The sequence below is a fragment of the Boleophthalmus pectinirostris genome, unplaced genomic scaffold (assembly GCF_026225935.1).
Source record: "Boleophthalmus pectinirostris isolate CB_2022bp ecotype Guang Dong unplaced genomic scaffold, ASM2622593v1 HiC_scaffold_10, whole genome shotgun sequence".
NCBI classification, from domain to species: domain Eukaryota; kingdom Metazoa; phylum Chordata; class Actinopteri; order Gobiiformes; family Gobiidae; genus Boleophthalmus; species Boleophthalmus pectinirostris.
This window is the reverse complement of record NW_026570971.1, coordinates 14,249,518-14,264,602: the sequence shown is the minus strand read 5'-3', so window position 1 is coordinate 14,264,602 and position 15,085 is coordinate 14,249,518. Positions and strand designations below refer to the sequence as shown.

Below are 15,085 nucleotides of genomic sequence, written 5' to 3'. Positions count from 1 at the left end.
TCTTGTTCCTATGGATGTCTTTGCTCTGCTTAGAATGATCCACAGTGTGACATTAAACAGATCTAACTTACATTTATTCAGTTACAGGTATTTTCTTTTTTTTTTTTCAAATTTATTTTTTATTGAAAAAGCAGATTATACATTGCAATGTGTAAAGTGAAATCACACGTTCCTGCTTTTGCAATTTTTTAAAAACATACACAAACTCAGAGCAGGTTTCACAAATTAACAAAACATTACAAATATGAAGTAGTTTTATATGAAGTCTGATCTCACCGGCTTTACATACTCTGCCCATTTAGACCAAATAAGTCCAGCTGCTCTTTCAATAAAAATGAAACCTTTTCTGTCGTGTAGCTCTCTTGCACAATAACGGTCCAGTTCCCAATTGTTGGTCGCTCAGGTTCAAGCCACTTCCTTATTATTGCCTTTTTACGTGTTGCTAATAGAATACAGAGTAATCTCATATCGGGGTTGCTTCTCCACAGATCTGACCTGTAACTTGGGCTGGTTTGGTCTCAGTGAAGATAGAAAGGTTTAATATCGTACTGTTAAACATTCCAGACAAAGCAATAAAACATTTGACAAACCCTCCACAAGAAAACTTACACAATGCACTGTATCTCTTGATGATAAATAATTAATCCATTTGTGAAGCCTCATGAGTTTTTGGAATATAGACCAAGGTTTATTCTTATTACAGCAGATACGGACAGGGTCTAGGCCTGCCCTGGCCAGAGACCAGCAGCCTCTCTTAACCAGCAGTATGTCCCTACCACATCTTGCCCCATTTGACACTGAATGTTACAAAGCAGCAAGTTTATAAAGCCTGAGATGACCAGAGGACATACATTTCAAACTAACTTTAACTATCAGGCCAAATGAGTTTTAGTTACAAGATCAAATGTGTTTCTAAAAGATAAATTAATCACTATTTTAATGTTATCAGTCATAATCAATATTTTCCTACAGGGCTCTGATCTTAGGTAGAAATCACATTCATTTACACAAATCTATGATTTGATTTGATTGAGAGAAATCTTTCCACAATGTAAATTTCCATCACACGCCTCTAAACATGGTCCTGTTAAAACAAAACACAGCTCCAGGTCTGTCTTTGAGGAGGAAACAACATTATAACACAGACCAGAAACAGCGTATTATGGGCCCTTTAAGTTTTTGTATTCTTGCAGATCTGGAATAGTCTCCTGCTATGACCAATACATAAGCTGTGATGTTCGGTGGTGTTAAATCAGCTTAAAGCAAGTGCAAACCTAAGAGAAAGCTGTCCCAAGATACTCTCAATTATATAACCAGCAGTCTGTGCATAATTACAGAGATGTGTTAAAAAGGCTGAGCTTACATAACGAGTAACACACACTAAATGTCCACATGAGGTGAAATATTTTAAAGGCGCAGCATTTGTATTGATATGGACTTATAAAAGCAGTAGCAAGCAGGAGGAGTCTTGGAGCATCTCATCTCCCGGTCTTAGGGTCAGATATAAGAAGCTCGTCCAGATGAAACTGCAGATGTGGGAGGGGATTATAGGCCAAAGCTTCTCTCCTGCATGCTGGATGAGGCCTGTGGAGAAAGTGCAATGTCAGTCAATAGAAAGAGCGAGATAAGTGAAGACAACAATATAGTAGTAAGAAACTGCTCAGAAAGAAAGTGTGTATCAAAATATTTTGTGATGCGGCATTTATGGGATCAGTTAAAGGTCCTGTATTATGCAGAAATGACTCTACTGAATTGACTACTGAAGGTTTATGGAGTTTAAAAACACACAGTCACGTGTTTTCAGAAACTGAATGAAACAAAACACAACTCCGGGTATGTTTTTGAAAAGGAAACATAAAATATTGGGATTATGTCTCTCGGCTGGCCTGGGAACGCCTTGGGGTCCCCATGGAGGAGCTGGAGGACGTGTTTGGGGTGAAGGAAGTCTGGGAGTCCCTGCTTAGACTGCTGCCCCCACGAACCAGCCCCAGATAAGTGGAAGAAAATGAATGGATGAATGGAATATTATAAAATAGATCCAAAAATTGTGTAATATGGGTCCTAAAATATAAATAGCCTAGTAATTCCACATTCTTAATCTGATAAAATAATATCTAATAACATATTTTAAATAAGCAGCCAACATTTATGGTCATTAGCACAAAATATTTAAAGGGACAGTATGTAACTTTCTGGAGGTGATACATCACATACACAATTGCGTGGCAAAATGAAAGCTATAACCATACTTTGGCGCATTCTTCTTTGACAAGAACGGAGAATATTAAAGCCAAAATAATATTTCCATGGTGGCCCAAATAATGTCAGGTTTGTGGAGATGCGAGCCTGCTCACAATAAGGATGTAAGTTTTTCAGTTTAACCAAAATAAATAAATAAATAAATGATAACATGCTTTTGATTTTGTTTTTTTTTGTTTATGTTTTTATTCTTCTGTTATATGTGACATTAGATATATATATCATAAAGAAAGAAAAATGCTCAGACCCAAATATATATAATCATTCATATTATTGCTGATAATTATTTGGGACAGGCCTGTTTTTTTTTTTTTTTTTTTTTTTTTTAACAGACCAAGAAGGTTACATTAAACTGTATTTTTTAGGCGTCATACTGTCCCTTTTCTAAAAATTGAAAGTGGACATAACGGTTTTTTTATGTCCTCTCTTTTAGCACCTCCCTTCACCATGACAAACTTCTCCTTAATCCCTTTTATGGAGAAAAAGAACATGCAGTTTCACTCCGTCCAACAGGGGGCGCCGTTTGTTGTCCCACTGGAGCCGGAAGCGTGAACAGACGTCACGTGGCCTGTCACTGTCATGTGACCCGTGCTGTCTTCACTGGTATGTTTACACTGCTCTAACGAAAATGTTTATTTGAAGGCTAAATACGCATCTAAAGCAAAAAAAATCTGTTCTTAAAATTATTTCTGCTTTGCTTTTTTAACTTAAGATCGTCTGGTGTGGTTTAAATGGAGTGTATGTTTTAATAAAGGGCTCGTGTTGTGACAGTGCTAACACACTACAGCGCCTTGTGTGTTTGCTGCTCATGTTTTCCTGTTTTGTTTTTGTATTATGCCACAGATCAGATCCACCCTGCTGCCATGGCCGATGTGAGTGTGCCCAAGTCTCATCTTATGTGTGGGCATTGTCCCTGTCTTCTGGGACTGAGTCATTAGGGCGTGAATGACAGCTGCCTTTACAGAAGAAGAATAATGTTCACTCTCATATATGGAAATGGCCTCTGTGTCAAATTAGAAAGGTCACGATACAATTGGCCAGACATATATAGCAATTAATGAGGCATTCAGTTGGTATTTTTAGTCTTCATGCTTGTAGAGCCTATTGTTACCATAAAATATAGACTAATTATATGCTCTAGCAATTTGACAAATATGTTAGACTTTATTTGTGTCTCCATCTGACTCAAAACATCACATACACTCATATACAGCCTACACTTGTATTCTGAATTATCAAAATATAATTTCCACAAACCAAATACAGGTGACTTAAGTTATGTCTCATTTCAGGATTTTAAAAGATTCCTGTACAAGCAGCTCCAAAGGTAAATGTGTTTTCATAAGAATTTTTCATGAGTACTTACCACATTCATCAAAATAATTTTATGTGAATGTATTGTCTTGACAGTGTTGAAGGTCTTCATGCCATTGTGGTGACAGACAGAGATGGTGTCCCAGTTATTAAAGGTAACCAGCAGCAGAAACCACCATTTATGGGCAAATACCAGCTCACTGTCTCTGTTTTAGTCATCATTTATTTAAGAGGAAAATACATCAGACTGATTTGTATTTGTCTGGCTTGTGCAGTTGCTAATGACAACGCCCCCGTCCATGCTCTGAGACCGGGTTTCCTGTCAACCTTTGCTCTTGCCACAGACCAGGGCAGCAAGCTGGGCCTGTCCAAGAACAAGAGCATCATCTGCTACTACAACACTTACCAGGTAACTACTACAGTGAGACCTGCCACTTAAATTTACAGCACTGACAGCTCCATTTTAAACAGTTAGAAATAGATACTAGACCTGTCACAATGTCAAATTCTGAAGCATAATGTATTGCTACAGAGAAATATTGCAATAAACACTAATATTGAAACTACTTTATGCCACTGTCATAAAGTATGATAATCCCAGTAAACCTATTTTAATTAGACAGTATCATTAAAAGGCCTGAGCTGCAACAAATAAATGACAGAATTAACCAATAACTTGCCATAGAAGGTTTGTTTTGCTTTCATTCTTCTCCAGCTCAAACCGTATTACATAAAAATTGCAAAAATCTCCCCATTATTGCAAAGAAATTGTACACATGATAAATCCTGAGCCCCAAAATATATTGTTCCAGCTTTCAAATACTGAACAAGTCCATATAATAATTATCATAACATGCCTACTGGATACCATTTGGGTTTCAGTTTCCTAGAGTACTTCTGGTATTTTAACCATAATTCAATTAAGCTATTCAGTACATATTACATTTTTCATCATAGTATGTAAATATGTTTAATTGCAGTGTTTTGCACTTCAGTTAACCCCAAACAATTACCACAGTACCTTTTAAAAACTGTTCAGGTCTATTGCTTATGTACTTCCCTTTTCACGGTGTAGCTTCTATAATTGTATTTCACACACGCCCTGTAATTACCATACTCTCCTGTAAAGTCAGCAAACAGGCTCAAATTTGAAGTAATTAACTCGTTGTGCCATTGTTTTGTGGTCAGTCTGGTACATTGTGTCCTTGTCATTTTGCATTTGATTCATTCATTTATAGATCGTACAGTTCAACCGACTGCCTCTGGTCATCAGTTTCATTGCGAGCAGTAATGCCAACACAGGTAAGTTTAGAAGCCCACCTGCTTAGCAGCATCTTTCACCGTTTTGAGATTAATTCTGAAAATGTTAAAACTTTCTGTGCGCAGGTTTGATCATGAGTCTGGAGAAAGAACTCGCCCCGCTAATAGACGATCTGAGGCAGGTGGTGGAGGTCACATGATCTTCAAAACGCTCCCCCATCTGGCCTCCTCTCTATGTGCAGTGTTCTATCTAAATGCTTTGACTAACCTGTGTGTAAAGTACTGTCTACTACTGTTGAACTCTTCTTCATAAGTTGTAAACCCAGTTAGGGACTTCCAATTCAAGTCAAATGTTTTCTATGCTTTCTGTAAATACAATAAAGAGGAAATATTGCACACAAACTGACACTTAAGTGTATTATGAAGGCTGTAGTCGACCTAAGAAATTCCTGGCTGACTAAAGACATGTTCTGCTGATTGGTTAGTCAACTATAAAGGGGGTGGCAAAAGCTCTCAAAACTATTACCTATTTCTATGTGTCTAACCCAAACTGCACTCAAGACTACAGCTGCAAGGGAATTCATGCAAAAACAACAATTTCTGCAGAAAAAAGTACTAGGAAACTATGTATTTTTAGAGTTTTATTTTTTGTTTTTCCTCACAGTAAAGAGGAAACCACTGTTCGTGTGAATGGTTATGTATGTTAGATGCGAGCTGAATTTGTGAGTTTAATCTGCCTTTTTATAGATACCAGAAAATACCAAATCTACAACTACCTCTCTCAGTGACTTCTCTTTTCTGCAGTTGTCCCAGAATCTAAATAAAATGGTGCATGTAGAGGTAGGAATGGACGCAGTGAAATCAGAAACACACTTTTATTTAAAAACACAATTTTCATCTTACAAACACATGTCGAGTGGGTAGAGTTCATTCAGCACCAGAGCGCATCTTTGATTTTGTAGTACAAATGTCCCCCATGTTTTGTGTCAATAAATAATACCAAGCATAGGGGAGCTGAAAATAACTGAGAATGAATGTATGAAAAGATATGAAAGCTCCTGTGGTTTCTTGCGGAAGGGGTCATCGGCCTTTTCTTATCTGTGACTGAAACACATGTTGACAAATTTAGCTTGCCAGTAAAACAACAAGAGCAAAAAGGAAAACAGTAATTTTATTTCAGGATGTCATGTATACCACTCTAGTTTCCTCTCTCAACTAATGCAATGTTCACTTTCACTTTCAGAAAACGGACAGCGCTCTCACCAGTTTCCACTTGAGTATCTTGATCCACTCGTCAGCCTCCACACCGGTCTTTGCACATACATAAAAAGTCCTCTCCGGAAACACCATACTGTGAAATATACCATTACGTTTAGACTGTAAACATGGAGTCATTCTGTGTTACATAATACATTTCTCCTTTTCAAAAAGTCTGCATCTTAAATACACTACCAGTCAAAAGTTTTAGAACACCACACTTTTTCCAGCTTTTTACTTTTTACTGTTGACCAAAACGTATTGTAAACTTTTGATTCATGAAAGTGTCCACCTTTGGCAGATATAACAGCTGAACACACTCGTGGCTCGTTCTTTTACAATAGAAATCAAATATTCTTCAGAAAGTTCTTCCCAAGTCTGTTGCAGAAGTTCCCATAAATGTGTGGCACTTGAAACTGTATCATTTAGTCATTCATTTTTTGTCATATTTTCATCATTATTTGTCTCTAAAACCAAAATGGAAAAACAGATAATGATTTGTTTTTTCAGTTTTCGATTTTGTGTTTAAATGAATAATGGAAAAAACTGGTAACGGACGTTTCCCATTTCCGTGACTTAAACTCCAATGCTGGACTTTTGCGCTGCATACGGACTAAAGCAGGACTAAACCAGGTTGTGGTCTCAGTCCCAGTCTGGTCCCAGTCTCAGTCCAGGTCTCAGTCCTGGTCTGGTCCTGATCACCCAACACTCAGTCTTGGTTTAGTCCTGGTTTAGACCTTTTTTAGTCCTGGTTCAGTCCGTATGCGGCGCAAAAGTCCGGCATCTCAGTTTAAGCCACAAAAACAAGATAAATTTTTTCCATTATTCATTTAAACACAAAATCGAAACCTGAAAAAACAAATTGTGTTTTCATTTTAGTTTTAGAGGCAAATAATGAAGAAAACTGCTGATTTTTCTTTTTCTTATTTTTGGTTTTAGTTTGAAAAACGTTCAAAATAAATGTTGAATAAATTCATCCCAAAACCAGCTTGATGGGGTTTAAGTCTGGAGACTGTGCTGGCCACTCCATGTTTTCAAGCTCACCATCTTGTTTTGTTTTTTTTCTGAGGTAATTTTGACAGCGCTTGGACATTTTTTTTATTTTATTATTATTTTTTTTTTACCTCTGGCTGTTCAGTTGTTACCTTTGTACCATTTCATGCACGACTTGAATTGCAATAAATAACTAGCAGAAAGAGGATGTTCTAAAACTTTTGACTGGTAGTATACATGCACAGACAAACACTCAATATAAAAGAAAATAATAAACAAAAATTCTAAAGTACAGGCAGGTCAATATGCAGGCTATATCCATTATGAAATCCAAAGTCTGCCTTACTGAAACCAGGAGAATAAAACTGGAATAGTTTTGTACATTAAAGGTCCTATGTTACGCAAAATTTACTCTTGGGAGCTTTAAGACATGTTACCTCCTCCAAAACATACCTGGAGTTGTGTTTTGCTTCATTCACACATGTTTGAGTAACTCTTTATTATTAGTCTGTCTACATCTCTAAGGCTCAAAACGCTCTGTGCCACCTTGTGATGTCATGTAGTGATAGTTTTCGTTAACCTTTTACTTTCAGTTCTGCTGAGATAGACAATTCCATCCACATGATTCTTGTGAAATTGAAGGAGTTTAGAAACACAGTGGGGCACTTCCTGTATTACCACATGGCATCACAAGGTAGAACAGAGTGTTTTCAGTTTGAGAAAAGAATAAATATGCATGGTTGGTGAGTTAAACATGTGTGAAAAAAAAAAAAAAAAAAACTACCTGAGGTCTGTTTCTGATGAGGAAACAACATTATAACACATTATTATATTACACCATCACTAAACACTTCACAGCCCACAACCCACAGACTATGTGTGAAGCTCACTTTTTTATGTTGCAGATATTTTACCCTTCTTGTCACAAACACAAGCACAATATTACAGATTTGTCATTTTTATTGGACTGTGGCACGGTTATGACTCAGATAATGCTTAAACCAGACTCAGACTTAAACCATGACTCAGATAATGCTTAAACCAGCTACCCTTCCAACAGCAGGCAAGCACACCCACTACAATTACTAAATTAAAGTAAAAAGATCAAAATAAAACGCGTCGACGCAACGAAAATCTGAGTTTAAATACAGCTGTGATAGAAGCCGATATTCCCTCCCCCATTTCCTTCTCTGTTAAACTTCCCCATTTCCAAGCACAGTGTTCACAAAGTTGTGCTTGAGTGACAAAGGGAAAGTACAGTTTTAAACAATATCTGCCACCTGCCCACACCGCTCTATGTTTATTACACTGGTGTTGTGACAATATTGAGACTATGGCAGCGATGCAATATTAAAAGTCTCACAGTGTCGTCAGTGTTGGGTATATTGACCAGGACAAGACAAAGTAACCCCTCGTTCATCCAGGAGCGGTTCAAAGTAGAGAAGGAGCATCAACATAACATCCTAAAACACATGATTTTGAAAATATACTGTATGTACAAAAACTGTGACGGTTTAGTTTCAGTGTCGTCAAAATGAAGAAAAAATAACAAAAGCGGTTTCCTAATAACTGATTAGCTAAAATGACAGGAATTGCAATGTCTACTGGTTGGTTAAGAGTAATTATCAGCCGATATGTGATATCGATTGTTTAGAATCCAGATCAACCGATGGCTGATAAGATCTGACGATATTTTTGAGTTGATATGTATTTTGATTTTGATTATCTAAAAAAAAACCTGCAAAACAACAACAACAACAAAAGGCAAACACTAAACCCAGGCTAAAATAGGACTAAAATAGATTCAGGCAAGGACCATATTAAGACATAACTACACTTACAAAAAGACCATGACCATTCTAAACCAGCATTATTCCAGATCTGAAGCTAAACTGAACCAGACTCAAGAAAATAAAGTTTACATTATGTCTACAGTTAAGTCAGGTTTAAACCATGTCAAAGCCTGGACTAAGGGTTTGCAAAAACACCATATCAACATCGGGATTAAATGTGACTAGGTTTCTACCATGCCTACTAGTTTCCCTCAAATTCTGTAATTTAACTTTACGACAAACTCACCCACAGCCCATTTTTAAACCATAAATCTTTAAGACACACAGACATTTTCCACCTAGTGCCTCTGCTCAATTTCATTTCTCTCCAGCGACTAGGGCAGGAATCAGAATGCACTTGACGGTTTGCAAGAACCCCGAACCAGCGCACCGGCCACACAACAGTACAGCACAACAGTAAACAAAGTGGTCGAGATGGATGTAGACAAAGACAGATATTCTGTGTTAGCACCGATTCCCGAGATCAAGGATTTAAAGCCGGAACAAAGAGAATATTTGGTGAATTTTATCAAGGGGAAAGACGTTATTGCCCTTCTTCCTACCGAATTTGGTGCATTACATACGTCACGACCAAATAGCAGTGATTATAAAAAAAGTACCCGCCTACAGTCAAGCGAACGAATGCTGCAAGGTCAGACAGTTTCCACGAATTGAAACTGGCTGTTAAATCAGGCTAGATACTGCATGCTAAAAAGTTCAAATATCTGCTGGTCTATGTCTAGTTAACAGGATAAAGGTCGTCATTGGCGTCACCAACTAAAATAATCCAGTTGTGGCAGTTGAGGCAGTAGCTCAGTTAGTACGGTCTTCCTCAGACTCAAAGGTTTGCGGCCCAATCCCAGCTCAGATTCGTGCATACTGTTGTGTTGTTGTGTCCTGGGGCAACACACCTGGCCTCTAACATCTGTATAAACTAATATAACTGTAAAGCCCATAAAAGTGCATCAATCAGTGTCCATGAATATATTGTTGCTATGCCTTGAATGTTCCACAAAATGCCATTAAACGAATCTATCTCTGTGAGGAAAAGCAGGTGATCCCACAAAACCAAGTTACAGGCCAGATCTGTGGAGAGATGACCCCACTTGCACTAAGGAAGAATGTTTTTCCAAGGTATTTTTGTGCAATAAAGAAAACATAATGAATCAAATGCAATATAATTTAATACTATACTATGGAACATGCCAGACAAGATAAGATAAGATAAGATAAGATAAGATAAGATAATCCTTTATTGTCTCCCATGGGAGAAATTTATCTTGGGACAGGGGGTAACATGCTTTATCAAAAAAACAGGACAACACAACACAAAGCAGCACATAAACAAACACCATAAAACAAAGTAAATATAAGACCAGTATGACCACGACTGATGCACCAACAGGACCCTTAAATTATCTTTAACAGGCAAACCCTTGCATTCTTCTGTTCTATTAATTATTGCACATTCCCTAAGCCTATGTGCAGTTTTGATTGCACATTCCCTAAGCCTAACAAAAACATCACTAAAATAATGTAGGAAGCAATGTAGCCACAATAAAGATTAACACTGTATGAGGTAATTACTCACCAAAAGCAGTTAACTCTGTCCTGGGAATAGTCAAACTGAACAGCAGAGCACTCTCTAAGGTCCAGAGTCCGGATTGGCTCTACACACTACACACAGATACACACAAACATCAGGAGTGACTCTATGAATGCTTATCAAACCTAACTAGTACACTACGCACTCACCTCTCTGTCTCGGAAATACTTCAGCTCGTATCGATTCAACGTGAACCACCTCTGTTTCCAGTTCTGTGCATATAAATACAATAATTTCAGTATAAAGAGACTCCAGCCAATGCATCCGATAGTGGATCAGATCACCACTTCTTACCTTCACTATAGCTCCTTGTTTGATTAAGTAGCCCTCTTTAGTACCAAGCTGAAAAAAGAAAGACAAAAGACAGAATTTTGGTCAATATATTATTCTAAAAGGGCAGTAGTTTACAGCTGAGGTGGGAGGCAGCCTGCTGGGTATTTACAATTACTTATTTACATTTACTAGAGTAACTTTCCTTTTGTGTCTATCCTTTGAACAGAGGTGGGACCAAGTCGTTGTTTTGCAAGTCCCAAGTCCAAGTTGAGTCTCGAGTCACTGTCCCATAAGTCCAAGTCAAGTCCAAGTTGTCTGCTTTGAGCTTCAAGTCATTTCAATTCTTTAAACCAAACAAGTACCGAATATAGCTTAGATTTTTGCAATGTATATGAATCTTAAAAAGCACTTTTTCCCTTTTTAATGTCTTGACCAGATCTTCGTGTGAATCATTATGGTCAGAACAGAAAGAATCCAGATTTAAAAGTGCTTAATAACAGTTATTCTAGATTCCGATGTAGTCTGCACTGAAATGAAAGGATTGTGTTCTTTGTAGTTCCCACAAATTTACTTTATTGTACTGTATATTACTGTATTGTACTGTATGTTACTGTAGTACATTTGAGGATGCCATATCACAGTACTTCAGTTACATCCAAAGTAACAAACAGAAGTGGGAGGGACATGTTCCAGTTTGCTCCAATAAAATTCAACACCGCGTTTATCAACTGTAAAGAGAAAATTTATTTTCTAAAAAACAAATACTTTTTAGGAGAAGCATGAAGTCTTCTCAAGTTGCAGGCCTCAAGTCAGAGTCGCTGACCTTCAAGTCCACGTTGAGTCCCAAGTCTTAGTCCATTTTATCAAGTCAAGTCTCAAGTCCTAAAAAATAGTGACTCAAGTCTGATTCGAGTCCAAGTTTCGACTTGCAAGTCCTTAACTCTGCCTTTGAAGATAGCAGATTTTGTGCATTATTTCAAATCCATATCCACTTTATTTCTATAGCACATTTTATAAACAAAACAGTTTCTGCTCAGTGTGATCATGCTGCTCAGAGATCTTAAAGTGAAGACAACAAAAAGGTAAATTGCTAAAATTTGGTGATACCAGTCTTAAGACAATAAAACCTGTAAAAGCAAATAAAAACTAAAAAACATAAAAATCATAAAATAGCAATAAAGAAGTAAAAAACAAAACAAAACACAGAATAAAAGTGGGTTTTAAGACGAGACTTAAAACACTCCACTGTCAGGGGTGTTCAGACATGGGGAGGCAGAGCGTTCCAGAGAAGGTTTGTCTCTTTAAATTACACTTACTTGAGCTGTAATTTGTACTTCTACTTGAGTAATATTATTTTGAAGTGTGTACAATTTTTGACTCCAGTCTACCCGTCTTTGATTGATTTCACGTTTATACTCTGTAATGCCGTCTATGTGAGTGTGAATGCGCCCTCATAAGATGTGTTGATCATTTCCAATCATCCAGGTGTTATTGTTGGCAGTTGACGTGACTTTAAGATCTTAAGTGACTGTGAATACCTAATACCAAAACAATCTGGTTCAACTTGTATGTGGAATGGATTTCAATATTCAATACCTGCGCTTGTATTTATTAGTTAATCCCAGCTGTCCATCTGAAAAGTTGTGAACCAACATTTAAAACCTTAACAATTCTTTTAGCAATACTCTGAGTTTGCCTCTAGCGTGAAGTGTGATAAATGAATGGTTACAAAAATGTTTAGTTACCGCTGGAGCGTTGGGCACCAGGTCATTCTCAGTGCGGCCTGTCTGTATGGCTGTGTGAACACGCACAGACTCGTAGATAGGTGGTTCCTCTACGCGCCAGGGGTAAGGACACTTGAGAACCATCAGCGTTCCTATGGCAACACAGACAGGAAATGTTAATACGTCAGTGTAATAAGGATGTCCATGCTTCCTCGCATCCTCGGAGACATGCACATTAAAGTGACAAGTCAGACTAGATTTTTCATGAAAGGGTCTATACTATTGGCCAGGCAATTTCATTTCTCTCCAGCCACTAGTTCAGGAATCGGAATATACTAGACCGTTTGCAAGAACCCCAGAAGTGCGAGTCCGAGCCAGTCAGTAAAGAGCCATACATTCTGTGTTGGCAATGATTCCCGAGATCGAGGATTTAAAGCCGGAACAAAGAGAATGTTGGGTGAATTTTATCAAGAAAGATTTTAGAAAGACGTTATTACTCTTCTTCCTGCGGGATTTGGGAAAAGCTTAACATACCAGTTAGCCCCATTAGAGGTGCATTACATATGCCACGACCAAATAGCAGTGATTGGTTAAATTTTAAAAAGTACCCGTCTACCATCGAGCGAATGAATCCTAATGCTGCGAGGTCAGACTGATGAATCAGGCCGCCATACTATACTATATTCTGATCTATGTTATTATGTTGTTTCCTCATCAAATACATACCTGGAGTTGTGTTTTGTTTCACACACAAACTCTACATATTTAGGTTGAGTTCTTCTCACAAATGGAAAGCACCATTGTCATGAGGTAATACAGGAAGTGCTTTACTGTGTTTCTAAACTCAGTTCAGGTTCACTAGAAAATTTAGATGATTTTAGTCCTGGAAGTGCCCATTTCTACTGAACTAAAGGTAAAATTAAGCTGTTAACTTGAAAACTACCACTAAGGTAGAACAGAGCATTTTGAGCTTTGGAGATATAAACAGACTAATAGTGTAAATGGATTACTTAAACATGTGTAAATGAAACAAAACACAACTCCACAGGTATGTTTCTGATGAGGTAACAACATTATAACAACATGTCTTAAAGCTCACAAGAGTCACTTTTGTGTAATATAGGACATTTAAAATGTAGTCATCATGCCTATATTTAAAATGTTGCAAATAATCACACATTATTTTCTACATTTCAACAAGTTTAAAGCTTTACTTCCTCTTTGAACACTGGCAGCAGATGACATATACGTATAGAGGTAATTCCAGTTATATTGTCATATATTGTCATATAGACTTTAAACAAACAGACTCACCAGTGTCACTGCCCAGGAGAGGCTGGTTTGCAAAGTGCTTTACGAAATCTTCGAGTGTGGGGAACTCATTGAAGCCAAACACATAACTGCTGTCTCTGCGGGTAACGTGGAAATGTTTCACTGAATCCTTGGCCCTGTTTGTGAAATTATAGAATAGGTTAACACTTTATTTAGGCAAACAAAGACTCATTCATAATACACAAGTCGTTTATTATCTATTATGAACCTCTTAATTAAACAAAAACAAATGATAATAAAAGCATATCTGTTCCCACTGTGAAAGTTCCATGTTTTGGTTTTAACTTAAGAAATAAAGTTGCACTATATAATTTTCCCGGTAAGGGGGTGAGCCTTTGTGGAGTGTATGGAGCTTTGAAGGATCTGACCAAAGCAAAGGACAGGTGAGGTGGTGTTACCGGACAGAGAGGGCGAAGCTCTGCGGGCCCTCGTTACTGTTCCTCAGGAGGTAACTTCCATCCACACCATTGTTTAGCAGCAGGGCCTCAGCAGCATGGCGGGACAGGTCACAGTGGTACCACCTGTAAGCAAACAGCACACAGCACAGGGGTTTTTTACCAAATAAAAAAACAATTGGAATGCTCAAAACTATAGTCTTACTTTGTCAGCCACTGGTTCTTTGGTTAAAATGGCCCTCCTGGTCACCTCATCTGTTCTGTTTTTTATTTTTTTATTATGTTTATTTTGTTTATGTATTTATTTTAGTAGGCCATATCAATTTTACGAGTTTATATTTAGAATGCATAAATAAATAATAAATAAATAAACCCCTTGAATTGTAGACCACAACATTGAATAATATTCTCTAACGTCTGTGTTTACAAAAACCTTTTGTGTTTTACCGATAGGCTACTTTCCATCGAAAACTAGGCCTACTTCATTGGCAGTGCAGTTGAGCAATAAGAATTTTCCGCATTTTAATCATAACTAATAATTTGATCAAACAGTAACTTAAGTACTCCGACCGTAAACAGCCGCACTTACCCCAGCGTCTCCAGCTCGTCGCTCATGTCCTCCGAGTTGCTGCTGTGACAGGAGCTCAAACTCATGATCCTTCGGTCCGACACAATGCCCGCGGTGCTGAGCGTAAAGTGTATAAAAGTGTTTGGCACAGCGCGGACAGTGTGTCCAGTTTACAGAGTGCGCTTTCCACGCTCAATGAACACGCACCAGCTCCATACTGCGTAATAAGGAACTGGGGAAAACCACCGTAGCGTAGAAGAGTGACTGTGTAA

At 37.8% G+C, this 15,085-nt stretch overlaps 2 protein-coding genes across 2 annotated transcripts; one reads left to right on the top strand and one right to left on the bottom strand.

The window, feature by feature from the left end:
* Positions 1-2,789: 2,789 nt before the first annotated feature.
* On the top strand, positions 2,790-5,235 carry lamtor3 (late endosomal/lysosomal adaptor, MAPK and MTOR activator 3). Its single transcript, XM_020919296.2, has 7 exons — positions 2,790-2,862; positions 3,103-3,131; positions 3,552-3,586; positions 3,670-3,728; positions 3,849-3,982; positions 4,812-4,875; positions 4,960-5,235. Exons 2-7 carry the CDS (start codon positions 3,123-3,125, stop codon positions 5,031-5,033), a joined length of 375 nt encoding a protein of 124 aa, XP_020774955.1. The 5' UTR covers positions 2,790-2,862; positions 3,103-3,122; the 3' UTR covers positions 5,034-5,235.
* A 459-nt stretch (positions 5,236-5,694) lies between these two features.
* On the bottom strand, positions 5,695-15,045 carry dapp1 (dual adaptor of phosphotyrosine and 3-phosphoinositides). Its single transcript, XM_020919294.2, has 9 exons — positions 14,835-15,045; positions 14,249-14,371; positions 13,833-13,966; positions 12,540-12,670; positions 10,816-10,863; positions 10,671-10,733; positions 10,507-10,592; positions 6,097-6,184; positions 5,695-5,937 (listed from the first exon to the last, which is right to left on the bottom strand). Exons 1-9 carry the CDS (start codon positions 14,897-14,899, stop codon positions 5,914-5,916), a joined length of 762 nt encoding a protein of 253 aa, XP_020774953.2. The 5' UTR covers positions 14,900-15,045; the 3' UTR covers positions 5,695-5,913.
* Positions 15,046-15,085: the final 40 nt, after the last annotated feature.